The sequence below is a fragment of the Trichomonas vaginalis genome, chromosome V (assembly GCF_026262505.1).
Source record: "Trichomonas vaginalis G3 chromosome V, whole genome shotgun sequence".
Classification (NCBI taxonomy): Eukaryota; Parabasalia; order Trichomonadida; family Trichomonadidae; genus Trichomonas; species Trichomonas vaginalis.
The window spans coordinates 21,468,080-21,487,244 of record NC_067207.1 but is presented as its reverse complement, the minus strand read 5'-3'; the positions used below and the strand labels follow the sequence as shown (position 1 = coordinate 21,487,244).

The 19,165-nt window shown below is 33.9% G+C and overlaps 7 protein-coding genes and 1 pseudogene across 8 annotated transcripts, besides 5 other annotated features; 4 read left to right on the top strand and 4 right to left on the bottom strand.

Moving 5' to 3' along the window:
- Positions 1-491: a mobile genetic element.
- A 320-nt stretch (positions 492-811) lies between these two features.
- Positions 812-2,737, top strand: TVAGG3_0378430 (regulation of choline O-acetyltransferase protein; the record flags this gene model as incomplete). Its single annotated transcript, XM_051232013.1, has 1 exon — positions 812-2,737. The coding sequence occupies one exon, from the start codon at positions 812-814 to the stop codon at positions 2,735-2,737; it is 1,926 nt and encodes a 641-aa protein (XP_051101743.1).
- Positions 2,738-2,909: 172 nt separating this feature from the next.
- Positions 2,910-5,074: a mobile genetic element.
- TVAGG3_0378420 lies at positions 3,119-3,750 on the bottom strand (annotated as a pseudogene). Its single transcript has one exon. A coding segment is annotated over exon 1 (632 nt).
- A 1,015-nt stretch (positions 5,075-6,089) lies between the features above and the next one.
- TVAGG3_0378400 (regulation of choline O-acetyltransferase protein) lies at positions 6,090-7,319 on the top strand (the record flags this gene model as incomplete). Its single annotated transcript, XM_051232012.1, has 1 exon — positions 6,090-7,319. One exon carries the CDS (start codon positions 6,090-6,092, stop codon positions 7,317-7,319), a length of 1,230 nt encoding a protein of 409 aa, XP_051101742.1.
- Positions 7,320-7,491: 172 nt separating this feature from the next.
- Positions 7,492-9,655: a mobile genetic element.
- Positions 9,656-10,655: 1,000 nt separating this feature from the next.
- On the top strand, positions 10,656-11,903 carry TVAGG3_0378380 (regulation of choline O-acetyltransferase protein; the record flags this gene model as incomplete). The annotated part of the gene is made up of 1 exon (XM_051232011.1): positions 10,656-11,903. The coding sequence occupies one exon, from the start codon at positions 10,656-10,658 to the stop codon at positions 11,901-11,903; it is 1,248 nt and encodes a 415-aa protein (XP_051101741.1).
- Positions 11,904-12,075: 172 nt separating this feature from the next.
- Positions 12,076-14,481: a mobile genetic element.
- On the bottom strand, positions 12,549-13,244 carry TVAGG3_0378370 (MULE transposase domain-containing protein; the record flags this gene model as incomplete). Its single annotated transcript, XM_051232010.1, has 1 exon — positions 12,549-13,244. The coding sequence occupies one exon, from the start codon at positions 13,242-13,244 to the stop codon at positions 12,549-12,551; it is 696 nt and encodes a 231-aa protein (XP_051101740.1).
- Positions 13,326-13,727, bottom strand: TVAGG3_0378360 (MULE transposase domain-containing protein; the record flags this gene model as incomplete). Its single annotated transcript, XM_001309627.2, has 1 exon — positions 13,326-13,727. A coding segment is annotated over one exon (402 nt), but the record flags the coding sequence as incomplete, so codon positions are not given.
- Positions 14,482-14,800: 319 nt separating the features above from the next.
- TVAGG3_0378340 (regulation of choline O-acetyltransferase protein) lies at positions 14,801-16,726 on the top strand (the record flags this gene model as incomplete). The annotated part of the gene is made up of 1 exon (XM_001292802.2): positions 14,801-16,726. The coding sequence occupies one exon, from the start codon at positions 14,801-14,803 to the stop codon at positions 16,724-16,726; it is 1,926 nt and encodes a 641-aa protein (XP_001292803.2).
- A 172-nt stretch (positions 16,727-16,898) lies between these two features.
- Positions 16,899-19,064: a mobile genetic element.
- Positions 17,373-17,765, bottom strand: TVAGG3_0378330 (MULE transposase domain-containing protein; the record flags this gene model as incomplete). Its single annotated transcript, XM_001292801.1, has 1 exon — positions 17,373-17,765. The coding sequence occupies one exon, from the start codon at positions 17,763-17,765 to the stop codon at positions 17,373-17,375; it is 393 nt and encodes a 130-aa protein (XP_001292802.1).
- Positions 19,065-19,165: the final 101 nt, after the last annotated feature.

Genomic DNA, 19,165 nt, shown 5'->3' with positions numbered 1-19,165 from the left:
TGTTTAAACCAACTTATATTTTGGTTGTACACCACTTGTATGTGCCGGATACCATTGTGTCAAATTTTTTCTGAAATTAACTTTAAAAGTACTAAGTAAGATCATGAGATATAGCAATATATGTTTAAACCAACTTATATTTTGGTTGTACACCACTTGTATGTGCCGGATACCATTGTGTCAAATTTTTTCTGAAATTAACTTTAAAAGTACTAAGTAAGATCATGAGATATAGCAATATATGTTTAAACCAACTTATATTTTGGTTGTACACCACTTGTATGTGCCGGATACCATTGTGTCAAATTTTTTCTGAAATTAACTTTAAAAGTACTAAGTAAGATCATTTATTTTTGCATAATATAATGCCAATATGGTTTCTTTTGATTTTATTTCATTTATAAGCAAATCAGATTTACCCAAAAACTCCACTCCATAAGCGTTCATTTGCTAAATTAAAAAGTGACAATGGGCTAGTCTGTCCCTTTCTCTTTTCCTATCTCTTGATCAAAGATAGTAAGTGAATATAAATAAAATTTATAAATAATATAAATTTGACTTTTTTTTTGAAATAAATAACAAATAAAAAATCTTTGTATTGTTTTTATTCCTTATTTTAGCAAAAAGTATAATTAATATTTTTAGACACTCAAAAACCTCTGATGCGCTTTCAATTTTCTGACGACTACACAAAAATCTAATCAATTATTTTTAATAATGAATAATTATCAAAGGATATTAAAACATAAGCATTTTTATTAAATGCCATAATTCAATTATATTGAAATGCAACTCAATTCAAATTTATCATATGTTCTTACACCTTTTTGCTTCAGCAGTTAACTCACAAGTATTCACATGTATGCATGATATTTACACGAATCAGCAACTTCGTTCAAGTGAACCAGAATCATTGCGAAATCTTCGGGATGAATCAACTTCAACTCCAGAATCAAATCCAAATGAAAATCAATTTAAATGTAATCCAAAACTTCATCCTGCAACATATAATTTGAGAATTGATTTTCGAATGCAAGGAATTGACAATGAAGTAATCAAGAAAACATTCAATTATGTAAACGATTTTCTTAGTAAACGTATTAATGTTACTGATCGTGCAAGAAGTTTAGATGATGATTTTGATCTCGTTATTGATGTAAAGGCTGAATCATTTGAAAAAGGTTCAAATGGCCTTGCATTTGCACGTTCTACATACAATCATCCCACAACTGGCAGACCGACACATGGGGAAATTACACTTAATTCAAATAAGATACCATTTGAGGCACAAACACTAGAATCGGGTGATAGACAATTCATTTTAACGGTTATTCACGAATTAAATCACATTCTGTCATTCAGTAGCTCGTTATTTAATAAATGGCAACCTTATGGAGAAACAGCCACAATTGTCCACTATACCGATTGGCAAGGTAAAGAAATATCTAAAGGCGAATACGAAAGCTACAATGATAATAGGGTTCCACATATGTACGTCAGATCTCCATGTTTGACAGAATGGGTGAATAATAGATTCAAAGTAAAAAATGAAACACTCATCAATATCGGCCTTGAACTTGAAGACTCAGGCGGTGGCGGAACAGCTGGTTCCCATCCAAACGAAAAACTTTTCTTCACAGATCTCATGCAAGGTAGAACATACGGTCCAGGCTGGCTTTCACCAATCTTCTACAACACATTGTTAGATACCGGATGGTATGTTCCATCCAAAAACCTCATGGAAGACCTCATTTACTTAGATGACCACATCAATACAAAGATCCACGTAAACGAGTCAATTCTTTTGAAACCACCACAGCATTCTATTCCTCTTCCATACCAATGCCAATCAACCTCTCTCCAGGCTTGCTTCTACGATTACACATGGACAGGCACATGCTCACTTGTTCAATGGAACGATCCAGGAAAAGTTGAACCGGAAGACATGAATAAAAAAGACTGGTACAATCCAAACGGACAATCACTTGTCGGCCAGGATAACATGCTTGATTACGCAAACTTAGTTCTTCCATGGTATTCATGCAGATCAACAGGTGACAATGGTTTGAAGCGTATGGTTGAGTTCGAACCAGACTACAACTACTCCAAGTATGGTGAAGCATTCTTACCGAACTCAACATGCGCAATGTCCACACTTCAACAAGGTTTCACAGGCAGCTTGCTTTCAACATCAAGATGCTACGAAGCATGGTGTGGTACAGATCACAGAGTCAGATTGATTGTCAACGGTGAAGAGTACTACTGCAAGAAAGATGGTCAACAAGCCAAGTTCTCTGGTTTCGCAGGCTCCATTACATGCCCACCTGCCGCTCAAGTCTGCGCAAACAGAAAATTAAAAGAGATATTTGGTGTTACATCTCTCTTCCCAGATCGTGGACCAATCGATGGACAGAACTTAGTCGCCATCGTTGGTAACAATTATGATAATTACCAAAATGTCACAATTACACTCGGTACAGTTCCTTGCGAAATCAAGGTTTACAAGGATAACTACATCCTTTGCAAGCTTCAAAAGCCAGATGATAATACACAGAAGTTAATCAGAGAGAAGTCTAATATATTGAAGCAGACACTTGACACAAACACTGAAAAGAATGAGTACAGAATGTTCAAGGCATTCTACGTTGTAAAGTCTACAAATAATAGAACTAACACTACTTATCCAGATTCATACTACTTCACAAAGAGGAAGTATGACACAGGAATGAAGGACTAAAAGAGTTCAATCTTTTTCAATATTGAAAAAGTTGAATATAATTTTTTTTCTCTAATTATTTAGTATTATATATCGATCTATGCCTTTATTTGGGTGTTTAATGCTTTATTTATTAAGTGCACGAATTGTATTCATCATGAAAAATTTGAAATGTTAAATTCATTTTCCTATCGAGTGGGGGACAAACTCGCCCATTGTCACTTTTCATTAACCTTAAACTTGTAATTTTCATTATTTTAATTAACCTTATTTCTTTCCCAATTCCTGATTTATTTTATTCACTTACTATTAAAAGTCACATTTTAATAAAATATAATAATTTATTTATAGCATTTTTTACTATACTGTAATAAAAATTAATTATAATAAATTAAATGTTTATTAAATCAAATGTTTTCTTTGCAATAATATTTTTAATGTTGAGTAAACAATGTTGGGATCAAGTGTATCATTTTTCAGACCTTTCTGAACAGCTTCAAGCATACTGATGCATTCGACTTTTTTAAATTGTGTCATTTCTTCGAAATCTCTTGTGACTTTTTTGATAACTTTAACACTTCTCTCTGAATCCAGACCTTTAATTTGCAACTTAATCAGGAATGAAGGAACAACACTGGAATATAACTCGATGACAAGTTCATCGAGTCAAAGATTTCGCCTTTCTGGGAAGTACTGGTGCTTCAAAACCTTGAAATGTGATTCCGAGATGTTGTTTGTTCCATCTCCTTCATTTCTATAGCGAAGCATCCACCTGTCAAGATGATGGCGCCACTGTCGGTCAAAGTATTCACGGGCAGCAGGTTCCTCATTTAAAATTTCTTCTAAATTGTTGTAAACTTCATCAGGATCAATTTCTTCCTCTTCAGAACCAAAGACCAATAACTTCATTAAGTTATAGAAAGTTTCGAAGTTGGAACGATCTTGAAACTTTTCAGCCTTTCTCATGACAGCGCGCAACACATGAACGCCACACCAAATGATCTGGCATAAAGGGATGGCTGTTTCAACAGCATTTGTGATTTGAGGTGCGCAGTCCATTGAAAAATAAGATGGTTCGCGATTGATGGAGCCAAAATATGCTGTGAGACAAACTTGTATATTTTCACTTGTGTCGGGCCAAACGAAAAAATACAAAAACGGAAAAACAATTGATTCCGCGAATTTGCCAGTGACGGCATAAAATGGTATGCGAGAGCGCAAGAGCTTATAAGTGGAATCAATGTGATAAGTTTGTATTTGATGTGAAAAAGCATTTGCTTCGAATGGGGCGTAATAGAAAATCATACGATCTGGCTCGTGAATAAACTCGATGAGATCATCCGGAGAATGACTCTTAACCATGTCGACAAAAATTGCAAGAGATGTAACATCATCCGCTGAGAAACGGGTATTGATTGCATGAAGGCGTTTAGAAAACTTTTTTAAAGCATCTGTAGATTGTTGAAACATTTCCGGAATGATCCCACTATCAAATGGGATATTAAGATCTTTGAAACACCTTAATTGTGTGTAAACACGGTCTTGATTTGATTCAAAATATCTTGTTAAATAAGATCTATAAAAATATGATGTAATTTGTTGTGATTTGTTTGGAAAAGGGGCAGAATGATTGTGGGTGTTAATACATTTTCGTATGTGGTACTTGTCATCGGGAAGTGTATCAACAAGGAAGCGACATGGACAATTCGGCCACTTACAATTAATTTGGATTTGATTTCTTTCTTTCCTAGTTTTATATGAATAACTACAACCTGCTTGGATTTCTTGTTGCACTCCATACTTAAGCAACTCGATATATGTGAGTTCGTGATCTTGGATCTGCATTAAAATGAAATGATTTGAAAGAATAAAGAATTTTGAATATATTGGTCTTATTTTGATAAGCTTGGTCGTGTTTTGAATAGCTTGGCCATCTAATTCAATTATGATCTTTGAAAATTAGGTGAAATAAAACTAAACATAAATGTAAAACTAGGGATATGAAATTTTGGTTGTACACCACTTGTATGTGCCGGATACCATTGTGTCAAATTTTTTCTGAAATTAACTTTAAAAGTACTAAGTAAGATCATGAGATATAGCAATATATGTTTAAACCAACTTATATTTTGGTTGTACACCACTTGTATGTGCCGGATACCATTGTGTCAAATTTTTTCTGAAATTAACTTTAAAAGTACTAAGTAAGATCATTTATTTTTGCATAATATAATGCCAATATGGTTTCTTTTGATTTTATTTCATTTATAAGCAAATCAGATTTACCCAAAAACTCCACTCCATAAGCGTTCATTTGCTAAATTAAAAAGTGACAATGGGCTAGTCTGTCCCTTTCTCTTTTCCTATCTCTTGATCAAAGATAGTAAGTGAATATAAATAAAATTTATAAATAATATAAATTTGACTTTTTTTTTGAAATAAATAACAAATAAAAAATCTTTGTATTGTTTTTATTCCTTATTTTAGCAAAAAGTATAATTAATATTTTTAGACACTCAAAAACCTCTGATGCGCTTTCAATTTTCTGACGACTACACAAAAATCTAATCAATTATTTTTAATAATGAATAATTATCAAAGGATATTAAAACATAAGCATTTTTATTAAATGCCATAATTCAATTATATTGAAATGCAACTCAATTCAAATTTATCATATGTTCTTACACCTTTTTGCTTCAGCAGTTAACTCACAAGTATTCACATGTATGCATGATATTTACACGAATCAGCAACTTCGTTCAAGTGAACCAGAATCATTGCGAAATCTTCGGGATGAATCAACTTCAACTCCAGAATCAAATCCAAATGAAAATCAATTTAAATGTAATCCAAAACTTCATCCTGCAACATATAATTTGAGAATTGATTTTCGAATGCAAGGAATTGACAATGAAGTAATCAAGAAAACATTCAATTATGTAAACGATTTTCTTAGTAAACGTATTAATGTTACTGATCGTGCAAGAAGTTTAGATGATGATTTTGATCTCGTTATTGATGTAAAGGCTGAATCATTTGAAAAAGGTTCAAATGGCCTTGCATTTGCACGTTCTACATACAATCATCCCACAACTGGCAGACCGACACATGGGGAAATTACACTTAATTCAAATAAGATACCATTTGAGGCACAAACACTAGAATCGGGTGATAGACAATTCATTTTAACGGTTATTCACGAATTAAATCACATTCTGTCATTCAGTAGCTCGTTATTTAATAAATGGCAACCTTATGGAGAAACAGCCACAATTGTCCACTATACCGATTGGCAAGGTAAAGAAATATCTAAAGGCGAATACGAAAGCTACAATGATAATAGGGTTCCACATATGTACGTCAGATCTCCATGTTTGACAGAATGGTGAATAATAGATTCAAAGTAAAAAATGAAACACTCATCAATATCGGCCTTGAACTTGAAGACTCAGGCGGTGGCGGAACAGCTGGTTCCCATCCAAACGAAAAACTTTTCTTCACAGATCTCATGCAAGGTAGAACATACGGTCCAGGCTGGCTTTCACCAATCTTCTACAACACATTGTTAGATACCGGATGGTATGTTCCATCCAAAAACCTCATGGAAGACCTCATTTACTTAGATGACCACATCAATACAAAGATCCACGTAAACGAGTCAATTCTTTTGAAACCACCACAGCATTCTATTCCTCTTCCATACCAATGCCAATCAACCTCTCTCCAGGCTTGCTTCTACGATTACACATGGACAGGCACATGCTCACTTGTTCAATGGAACGATCCAGGAAAAGTTGAACCGGAAGACATGAATAAAAAAGACTGGTACAATCCAAACGGACAATCACTTGTCGGCCAGGATAACATGCTTGATTACGCAAACTTAGTTCTTCCATGGTATTCATGCAGATCAACAGGTGACAATGGTTTGAAGCGTATGGTTGAGTTCGAACCAGACTACAACTACTCCAAGTATGGTGAAGCATTCTTACCGAACTCAACATGCGCAATGTCCACACTTCAACAAGGTTTCACAGGCAGCTTGCTTTCAACATCAAGATGCTACGAAGCATGGTGTGGTACAGATCACAGAGTCAGATTGATTGTCAACGGTGAAGAGTACTACTGCAAGAAAGATGGTCAACAAGCCAAGTTCTCTGGTTTCGCAGGCTCCATTACATGCCCACCTGCCGCTCAAGTCTGCGCAAACAGAAAATTAAAAGAGATATTTGGTGTTACATCTCTCTTCCCAGATCGTGGACCAATCGATGGACAGAACTTAGTCGCCATCGTTGGTAACAATTATGATAATTACCAAAATGTCACAATTACACTCGGTACAGTTCCTTGCGAAATCAAGGTTTACAAGGATAACTACATCCTTTGCAAGCTTCAAAAGCCAGATGATAATACACAGAAGTTAATCAGAGAGAAGTCTAATATATTGAAGCAGACACTTGACACAAACACTGAAAAGAATGAGTACAGAATGTTCAAGGCATTCTACGTTGTAAAGTCTACAAATAATAGAACTAACACTACTTATCCAGATTCATACTACTTCACAAAGAGGAAGTATGACACAGGAATGAAGGACTAAAAGAGTTCAATCTTTTTCAATATTGAAAAAGTTGAATATAATTTTTTTTCTCTAATTATTTAGTATTATATATCGATCTATGCCTTTATTTGGGTGTTTAATGCTTTATTTATTAAGTGCACGAATTGTATTCATCATGAAAAATTTGAAATGTTAAATTCATTTTCCTATCGAGTGGGGGACAAACTCGCCCATTGTCACTTTTCATTAACCTTAAACTTGTAATTTTCATTATTTTAATTAACCTTATTTCTTTCCCAATTCCTGATTTATTTTATTCACTTACTATTAAAGTCACATTTTAATAAAATATAATAATTTATTATTAGCATTTTTACTATACTGTAATAAAAAATTAATTATAATAAATTAAATGTTTATTAATCAAATGTTTTCTTTGCAATAATATTTTAATGTTGAGTAAACAATGTTTGGGATCAAGTGTATCATTTTTCAGACCTTTCTGAACAGCTTCAAGCATACTGATGCATTCGACTTTTTTAAATTGTGTCATTTCTTCGAAATCTCTTGTGACTTTTTTGATAACTTTAACACTTCTCTCTGAATCCAGACCTTTAATTTGCAACTTAATCAGGAATGAAGGAACAACACTGGAATATAACTCGATGACAAGTTCATCGAGTCAAAGATTTCGCCTTTCTGGGAAGTACTGGTGCTTCAAAACCTTGAAATGTGATTCCGAGATGTTGTTTGTTCCATCTCCTTCATTTCTATAGCGAAGCATCCACCTGTCAAGATGATGGCGCCACTGTCGGTCAAAGTATTCACGGGCAGCAGGTTCCTCATTTTAAAATTTCTTCTAAATTGTTTGTAAACTTCATCAGGATCAATTTCTTCCTTTCAGAACCAAAGACCAATAACTTCATTAAGTTATAGAAAGTTTCGAAGTTGGAACGATCTTGAAACTTTTCAGCCTTTCTCATGACAGCGCGCAACACATGAACGCCACACCAAATGATCTGGCATAAAGGGATGGCTGTTTCAACAGCATTTGTGATTTGAGGTGCGCAGTCCATTGAAAAATAAGATGGTTCGCGATTGATGGAGCCAAAATATGCTGTGAGACAAACTTGTATATTTTCACTTGTGTCGGGCCAAACGAAAAAATACAAAAACGGAAAAACAATTGATTCCGCGAATTTGCCAGTGACGGCATAAAATGGTATGCGAGAGCGCAAGAGCTTATAAGTGGAATCAATGTGATAAGTTTGTATTTGATGTGAAAAAGCATTTGCTTCGAATGGGGCGTAATAGAAAATCATACGATCTGGCTCGTGAATAAACTCGATGAGATCATCCGGAGAATGACTCTTAACCATGTCGACAAAAATTGCAAGAGATGTAACATCATCCGCTGAGAAACGGGTATTGATTGCATGAAGGCGTTTAGAAAACTTTTTTAAAGCATCTGTAGATTGTTGAAACATTTCCGGAATGATCCCACTATCAAATGGGATATTAAGATCTTTGAAACACCTTAATTGTGTGTAAACACGGTCTTGATTTGATTCAAAATATCTTGTTAAATAAGATCTATAAAAATATGATGTAATTTGTTGTGATTTGTTTGGAAAAGGGGCAGAATGATTGTGGGTGTTAATACATTTTCGTATGTGGTACTTGTCATCGGGAAGTGTATCAACAAGGAAGCGACATGGACAATTCGGCCACTTACAATTAATTTGGATTTGATTTCTTTCTTTCCTAGTTTTATATGAATAACTACAACCTGCTTGGATTTCTTGTTGCACTCCATACTTAAGCAACTCGATATATGTGAGTTCGTGATCTTGGATCTGCATTAAAATGAAATGATTTGAAAGAATAAAGAATTTTGAATATATTGGTCTTATTTTGATAAGCTTGGTCGTGTTTTGAATAGCTTGGCCATCTAATTCAATTATGATCTTTGAAAATTAGGTGAAATAAAACTAAACATAAATGTAAAACTAGGGATATGAAATTTTGGTTGTACACCACTTGTATGTGCCGGATACCATTGTGTCAAATTTTTTCTGAAATTAACTTTAAAAGTACTAAGTAAGATCATGAGATATAGCAATATATGTTTAAACCAACTTATATTTTGGTTGTACACCACTTGTATGTGCCGGATACCATTGTGTCAAATTTTTTCTGAAATTAACTTTAAAAGTACTAAGTAAGATCATTTATTTTTGCATAATATAATGCCAATATGGTTTCTTTTGATTTTATTTCATTTATAAGCAAATCAGATTTACCCAAAAACTCCACTCCATAAGCGTTCATTTGCTAAATTAAAAAGTGACAATGGGCTAGTCTGTCCCTTTCTCTTTTCCTATCTCTTGATCAAAGATAGTAAGTGAATATAAATAAAATTTATAAATAATATAAATTTGACTTTTTTTTTGAAATAAATAACAAATAAAAAATCTTTGTATTGTTTTTATTCCTTATTTTAGCAAAAAGTATAATTAATATTTTTAGACACTCAAAAACCTCTGATGCGCTTTCAATTTTCTGACGACTACACAAAAATCTAATCAATTATTTTTAATAATGAATAATTATCAAAGGATATTAAAACATAAGCATTTTTATTAAATGCCATAATTCAATTATATTGAAATGCAACTCAATTCAAATTTATCATATGTTCTTACACCTTTTTGCTTCAGCAGTTAACTCACAAGTATTCACATGTATGCATGATATTTACACGAATCAGCAACTTCGTTCAAGTGAACCAGAATCATTGCGAAATCTTCGGGATGAATCAACTTCAACTCCAGAATCAAATCCAAATGAAAATCAATTTAAATGTAATCCAAAACTTCATCCTGCAACATATAATTTGAGAATTGATTTTCGAATGCAAGGAATTGACAATGAAGTAATCAAGAAAACATTCAATTATGTAAACGATTTTCTTAGTAAACGTATTAATGTTACTGATCGTGCAAGAAGTTTAGATGATGATTTTGATCTCGTTATTGATGTAAAGGCTGAATCATTTGAAAAAGGTTCAAATGGCCTTGCATTTGCACGTTCTACATACAATCATCCCACAACTGGCAGACCGACACACATGGGGAAATTACACTTAATTCAAATAAGATACCATTTGAGGCACAAACACTAGAATCGGGTGATAGACAATTCATTTTAACGGTTATTCACGAATTAAATCACATTCTGTCATTCAGTAGCTCGTTATTTAATAAATGGCAACCTTATGGAGAAACAGCCACAATTGTCCACTATACCGATTGGCAAGGTAAAGAAATATCTAAAGGCGAATACGAAAGCTACAATGATAATAGGGTTCCACATATGTACGTCAGATCTCCATGTTTGACAGAATGGGTGAATAATAGATTCAAAGTAAAAAATGAAACACTCATCAATATCGGCCTTGAACTTGAAGACTCAGGCGGTGGCGGAACAGCTGGTTCCCATCCAAACGAAAAACTTTTCTTCACAGATCTCATGCAAGGTAGAACATACGGTCCAGGCTGGCTTTCACCAATCTTCTACAACACATTGTTAGATACCGGATGGTATGTTCCATCCAAAAACCTCATGGAAGACCTCATTTACTTAGATGACCACATCAATACAAAGATCCACGTAAACGAGTCAATTCTTTTGAAACCACCACAGCATTCTATTCCTCTTCCATACCAATGCCAATCAACCTCTCTCCAGGCTTGCTTCTACGATTACACATGGACAGGCACATGCTCACTTGTTCAATGGAACGATCCAGGAAAAGTTGAACCGGAAGACATGAATAAAAAAGACTGGTACAATCCAAACGGACAATCACTTGTCGGCCAGGATAACATGCTTGATTACGCAAACTTAGTTCTTCCATGGTATTCATGCAGATCAACAGGTGACAATGGTTTGAAGCGTATGGTTGAGTTCGAACCAGACTACAACTACTCCAAGTATGGTGAAGCATTCTTACCGAACTCAACATGCGCAATGTCCACACTTCAACAAGGTTTCACAGGCAGCTTGCTTTCAACATCAAGATGCTACGAAGCATGGTGTGGTACAGATCACAGAGTCAGATTGATTGTCAACGGTGAAGAGTACTACTGCAAGAAAGATGGTCAACAAGCCAAGTTCTCTGGTTTCGCAGGCTCCATTACATGCCCACCTGCCGCTCAAGTCTGCGCAAACAGAAAATTAAAAGAGATATTTGGTGTTACATCTCTCTTCCCAGATCGTGGACCAATCGATGGACAGAACTTAGTCGCCATCGTTGGTAACAATTATGATAATTACCAAAATGTCACAATTACACTCGGTACAGTTCCTTGCGAAATCAAGGTTTACAAGGATAACTACATCCTTTGCAAGCTTCAAAAGCCAGATGATAATACACAGAAGTTAATCAGAGAGAAGTCTAATATATTGAAGCAGACACTTGACACAAACACTGAAAAGAATGAGTACAGAATGTTCAAGGCATTCTACGTTGTAAAGTCTACAAATAATAGAACTAACACTACTTATCCAGATTCATACTACTTCACAAAGAGGAAGTATGACACAGGAATGAAGGACTAAAAGAGTTCAATCTTTTTCAATATTGAAAAAGTTGAATATAATTTTTTTTCTCTAATTATTTAGTATTATATATCGATCTATGCCTTTATTTGGGTGTTTAATGCTTTATTTATTAAGTGCACGAATTGTATTCATCATGAAAAATTTGAAATGTTAAATTCATTTTCCTATCGAGTGGGGGACAAACTCGCCCATTGTCACTTTTCATTAACCTTAAACTTGTAATTTTCATTATTTTAATTAACCTTATTTCTTTCCCAATTCCTGATTTATTTTATTCACTTACTATTAAAAGTCACATTTTAATAAAATATAATAATTTATTTATAGCATTTTTTACTATACTGTAATAAAAATTAATTATAATAAATTAAATGTTTATTAAATCAAATGTTTTCTTTGCAATAATATTTTTAATGTTGAGTAAACAATGTTGGGATCAAGTGTATCATTTTTCAGACCTTTCTGAACAGCTTCAAGCATACTGATGCATTCGACTTTTTTAAATTGTGTCATTTCTTCGAAATCTCTTGTGACTTTTTTGATAACTTTAACACTTCTCTCTGAATCCAGACCTTTAATTTGCAACTTAATCAGGAATGAAGGAACAACACTGGAATATAACTCGATGACAAGTTCATCGAGTCAAAGATTTCGCCTTTCTGGGAAGTACTGGTGCTTCAAAACCTTGAAATGTGATTCCGAGATGTTGTTTGTTCCATCTCCTTCATTTCTATAGCGAAGCATCCACCTGTCAAGATGATGGCGCCACTGTCGGTCAAAGTATTCACGGGCAGCAGGTTCCTCATTTAAAATTTCTTCTAAATTGTTGTAAACTTCATCAGGATCAATTTCTTCCTCTTCAGAACCAAAGACCAATAACTTCATTAAGTTATAGAAAGTTTCGAAGTTGGAACGATCTTGAAACTTTTCAGCCTTTCTCATGACAGCGCGCAACACATGAACGCCACACCAAATGATCTGGCATAAAGGGATGGCTGTTTCAACAGCATTTGTGATTTGAGGTGCGCAGTCCATTGAAAAATAAGATGGTTCGCGATTGATGGAGCCAAAATATGCTGTGAGACAAACTTGTATATTTTCACTTGTGTCGGGCCAAACGAAAAAATACAAAAACGGAAAAACAATTGATTCCGCGAATTTGCCAGTGACGGCATAAAATGGTATGCGAGAGCGCAAGAGCTTATAAGTGGAATCAATGTGATAAGTTTGTATTTGATGTGAAAAAGCATTTGCTTCGAATGGGGCGTAATAGAAAATCATACGATCTGGCTCGTGAATAAACTCGATGAGATCATCCGGAGAATGACTCTTAACCATGTCGACAAAAATTGCAAGAGATGTAACATCATCCGCTGAGAAACGGGTATTGATTGCATGAAGGCGTTTAGAAAACTTTTTTAAAGCATCTGTAGATTGTTGAAACATTTCCGGAATGATCCCACTATCAAATGGGATATTAAGATCTTTGAAACACCTTAATTGTGTGTAAACACGGTCTTGATTTGATTCAAAATATCTTGTTAAATAAGATCTATAAAAATATGATGTAATTTGTTGTGATTTGTTTGGAAAAGGGGCAGAATGATTGTGGGTGTTAATACATTTTCGTATGTGGTACTTGTCATCGGGAAGTGTATCAACAAGGAAGCGACATGGACAATTCGGCCACTTACAATTAATTTGGATTTGATTTCTTTCTTTCCTAGTTTTATATGAATAACTACAACCTGCTTGGATTTCTTGTTGCACTCCATACTTAAGCAACTCGATATATGTGAGTTCGTGATCTTGGATCTGCATTAAAATGAAATGATTTGAAAGAATAAAGAATTTTGAATATATTGGTCTTATTTTGATAAGCTTGGTCGTGTTTTGAATAGCTTGGCCATCTAATTCAATTATGATCTTTGAAAATTAGGTGAAATAAAACTAAACATAAATGTAAAACTAGGGATATGAAATTTTGGTTGTACACCACTTGTATGTGCCGGATACCATTGTGTCAAATTTTTTCTGAAATTAACTTTAAAAGTACTAAGTAAGATCATGAGATATAGCAATATATGTTTAAACCAACTTATATTTTGGTTGTACACCACTTGTATGTGCCGGATACCATTGTGTCAAATTTTTTCTGAAATTAACTTTAAAAGTACTAAGTAAGATCATGAGATATAGCAATATATGTTTAAACCAACTTATATTTTGGTTGTACACCACTTGTATGTGCCGGATACCATTGTGTCAAATTTTTTCTGAAATTAACTTTAAAAGTACTAAGTAAGATCATGAGATATAGCAATATATGTTTAAACCAACTTATTTTTGGTTGTACACCACTTGTATGTGCCGGATACCATTGTGTCAAATTTTTTCTGAAATTAACTTTAAAAGTACTAAGTAAGATCATTTATTTTTGCATAATATAATGCCAATATGGTTTCTTTTGATTTTATTTCATTTATAAGCAAATCAGATTTACCCAAAAACTCCACTCCATAAGCGTTCATTTGCTAAATTAAAAAGTGACAATGGGCTAGTCTGTCCCTTTCTCTTTTCCTATCTCTTGATCAAAGATAGTAAGTGAATATAAATAAAATTTATAAATAATATAAATTTGACTTTTTTTTGAAATAAATAACAAATAAAAAATCTTTGTATTGTTTTTATTCCTTATTTTAGCAAAAAGTATAATTAATATTTTTAGACACTCAAAAACCTCTGATGCGCTTTCAATTTTCTGACGACTACACAAAAATCTAATCAATTATTTTTAATAATGAATAATTATCAAAGGATATTAAAACATAAGCATTTTTATTAAATGCCATAATTCAATTATATTGAAATGCAACTCAATTCAAATTTATCATATGTTCTTACACCTTTTTGCTTCAGCAGTTAACTCACAAGTATTCACATGTATGCATGATATTTACACGAATCAGCAACTTCGTTCAAGTGAACCAGAATCATTGCGAAATCTTCGGGATGAATCAACTTCAACTCCAGAATCAAATCCAAATGAAAATCAATTTAAATGTAATCCAAAACTTCATCCTGCAACATATAATTTGAGAATTGATTTTCGAATGCAAGGAATTGACAATGAAGTAATCAAGAAAACATTCAATTATGTAAACGATTTTCTTAGTAAACGTATTAATGTTACTGATCGTGCAAGAAGTTTAGATGATGATTTTGATCTCGTTATTGATGTAAAGGCTGAATCATTTGAAAAAGGTTCAAATGGCCTTGCATTTGCACGTTCTACATACAATCATCCCACAACTGGCAGACCGACACATGGGGAAATTACACTTAATTCAAATAAGATACCATTTGAGGCACAAACACTAGAATCGGGTGATAGACAATTCATTTTAACGGTTATTCACGAATTAAATCACATTCTGTCATTCAGTAGCTCGTTATTTAATAAATGGCAACCTTATGGAGAAACAGCCACAATTGTCCACTATACCGATTGGCAAGGTAAAGAAATATCTAAAGGCGAATACGAAAGCTACAATGATAATAGGGTTCCACATATGTACGTCAGATCTCCATGTTTGACAGAATGGGTGAATAATAGATTCAAAGTAAAAAATGAAACACTCATCAATATCGGCCTTGAACTTGAAGACTCAGGCGGTGGCGGAACAGCTGGTTCCCATCCAAACGAAAAACTTTTCTTCACAGATCTCATGCAAGGTAGAACATACGGTCCAGGCTGGCTTTCACCAATCTTCTACAACACATTGTTAGATACCGGATGGTATGTTCCATCCAAAAACCTCATGGAAGACCTCATTTACTTAGATGACCACATCAATACAAAGATCCACGTAAACGAGTCAATTCTTTTGAAACCACCACAGCATTCTATTCCTCTTCCATACCAATGCCAATCAACCTCTCTCCAGGCTTGCTTCTACGATTACACATGGACAGGCACATGCTCACTTGTTCAATGGAACGATCCAGGAAAAGTTGAACCGGAAGACATGAATAAAAAAGACTGGTACAATCCAAACGGACAATCACTTGTCGGCCAGGATAACATGCTTGATTACGCAAACTTAGTTCTTCCATGGTATTCATGCAGATCAACAGGTGACAATGGTTTGAAGCGTATGGTTGAGTTCGAACCAGACTACAACTACTCCAAGTATGGTGAAGCATTCTTACCGAACTCAACATGCGCAATGTCCACACTTCAACAAGGTTTCACAGGCAGCTTGCTTTCAACATCAAGATGCTACGAAGCATGGTGTGGTACAGATCACAGAGTCAGATTGATTGTCAACGGTGAAGAGTACTACTGCAAGAAAGATGGTCAACAAGCCAAGTTCTCTGGTTTCGCAGGCTCCATTACATGCCCACCTGCCGCTCAAGTCTGCGCAAACAGAAAATTAAAAGAGATATTTGGTGTTACATCTCTCTTCCCAGATCGTGGACCAATCGATGGACAGAACTTAGTCGCCATCGTTGGTAACAATTATGATAATTACCAAAATGTCACAATTACACTCGGTACAGTTCCTTGCGAAATCAAGGTTTACAAGGATAACTACATCCTTTGCAAGCTTCAAAAGCCAGATGATAATACACAGAAGTTAATCAGAGAGAAGTCTAATATATTGAAGCAGACACTTGACACAAACACTGAAAAGAATGAGTACAGAATGTTCAAGGCATTCTACGTTGTAAAGTCTACAAATAATAGAACTAACACTACTTATCCAGATTCATACTACTTCACAAAGAGGAAGTATGACACAGGAATGAAGGACTAAAAGAGTTCAATCTTTTTCAATATTGAAAAAGTTGAATATAATTTTTTTTCTCTAATTATTTAGTATTATATATCGATCTATGCCTTTATTTGGGTGTTTAATGCTTTATTTATTAAGTGCACGAATTGTATTCATCATGAAAAATTTGAAATGTTAAATTCATTTTCCTATCGAGTGGGGGACAAACTCGCCCATTGTCACTTTTCATTAACCTTAAACTTGTAATTTTCATTATTTTAATTAACCTTATTTCTTTCCCAATTCCTGATTTATTTTATTCACTTACTATTAAAAGTCACATTTTAATAAAATATAATAATTTATTTATAGCATTTTTTACTATACTGTAATAAAAAATTAATTATAATAAATTAAATGTTTATTAAATCAAATGTTTTCTTTGCAATAATATTTTTAATGTTGAGTAAACAATGTTGGGATCAAGTGTATCATTTTTCAGACCTTTCTGAACAGCTTCAAGCATACTGATGCATTCGACTTTTTTAAATTGTGTCATTTCTTCGAAATCTCTTGTGACTTTTTTGATAACTTTAACACTTCTCTCTGAATCCAGACCTTTAATTTGCAACTTAATCAGGAATGAAGGAACAACACTGGAATATAACTCGATGACAAGTTCATCGAGTCAAAGATTTCGCCTTTCTGGGAAGTACTGGTGCTTCAAAACCTTGAAATGTGATTCCGAGATGTTGTTTGTTCCATCTCCTTCATTTCTATAGCGAAGCATCCACCTGTCAAGATGATGGCGCCACTGTCGGTCAAAGTATTCACGGGCAGCAGGTTCCTCATTTAAAATTTCTTCTAAATTGTTGTAAACTTCATCAGGATCAATTTCTTCCTCTTCAGAACCAAAGACCAATAACTTCATTAAGTTATAGAAAGTTTCGAAGTTGGAACGATCTTGAAACTTTTCAGCCTTTCTCATGACAGCGCGCAACACATGAACGCCACACCAAATGATCTGGCATAAAGGGATGGCTGTTTCAACAGCATTTGTGATTTGAGGTGCGCAGTCCATTGAAAAATAAGATGGTTCGCGATTGATGGAGCCAAAATATGCTGTGAGACAAACTTGTATATTTTCACTTGTGTCGGGCCAAACGAAAAAATACAAAAACGGAAAAACAATTGATTCCGCGAATTTGCCAGTGACGGCATAAAATGGTATGCGAGAGCGCAAGAGCTTATAAGTGGAATCAATGTGATAAGTTTGTATTTGATGTGAAAAAGCATTTGCTTCGAATGGGGCGTAATAGAAAATCATACGATCTGGCTCGTGAATAAACTCGATGAGATCATCCGGAGAATGACTCTTAACCATGTCGACAAAAATTGCAAGAGATGTAACATCATCCGCTGAGAAACGGGTATTGATTGCATGAAGGCGTTTAGAAAACTTTTTTAAAGCATCTGTAGATTGTTGAAACATTTCCGGAATGATCCCACTATCAAATGGGATATTAAGATCTTTGAAACACCTTAATTGTGTGTAAACACGGTCTTGATTTGATTCAAAATATCTTGTTAAATAAGATCTATAAAAATATGATGTAATTTGTTGTGATTTGTTTGGAAAAGGGGCAGAATGATTGTGGGTGTTAATACATTTTCGTATGTGGTACTTGTCATCGGGAAGTGTATCAACAAGGAAGCGACATGGACAATTCGGCCACTTACAATTAATTTGGATTTGATTTCTTTCTTTCCTAGTTTTATATGAATAACTACAACCTGCTTGGATTTCTTGTTGCACTCCATACTTAAGCAACTCGATATATGTGAGTTCGTGATCTTGGATCTGCATTAAAATGAAATGATTTGAAAGAATAAAGAATTTTGAATATATTGGTCTTATTTTGATAAGCTTGGTCGTGTTTTGAATAGCTTGGCCATCTAATTCAATTATGATCTTTGAAAATTAGGTGAAATAAAACTAAACATAAATGTAAAACTAGGGATATGAAATTTTGGTTGTACACCACTTGTATGTGCCGGATACCATTGTGTCAAATTTTTTCTGAAATTAACTTTAAAAGTACTAAGTAAGATCATGAGATATAGCAATATATGTTTAAACCAACTTATATTTTGGTTGTACACCACTTGTATGTGCCGGATACCATTGTGTCAAATTTTTTCTGAAATTAACTTTAAAAGTACTAAGTAAGATCATTTATTTTTGCATAATATAATGCCAATATGGTTTCTTTTGATTTTATTTCATTTATAAGCAAATCAGATTTACCCAAAAACTCCACTCCATAAGCGTTCATTTGCTAAATTAAAAAGTGACAATGGGCTAGTCTGTCCCTTTCTCTTTTCCTATCTCTTGATCAAAGATAGTAAGTGAATATAAATAAAATTTATAAATAATATAAATTTGACTTTTTTTTTGAAATAAATAACAAATAAAAAATC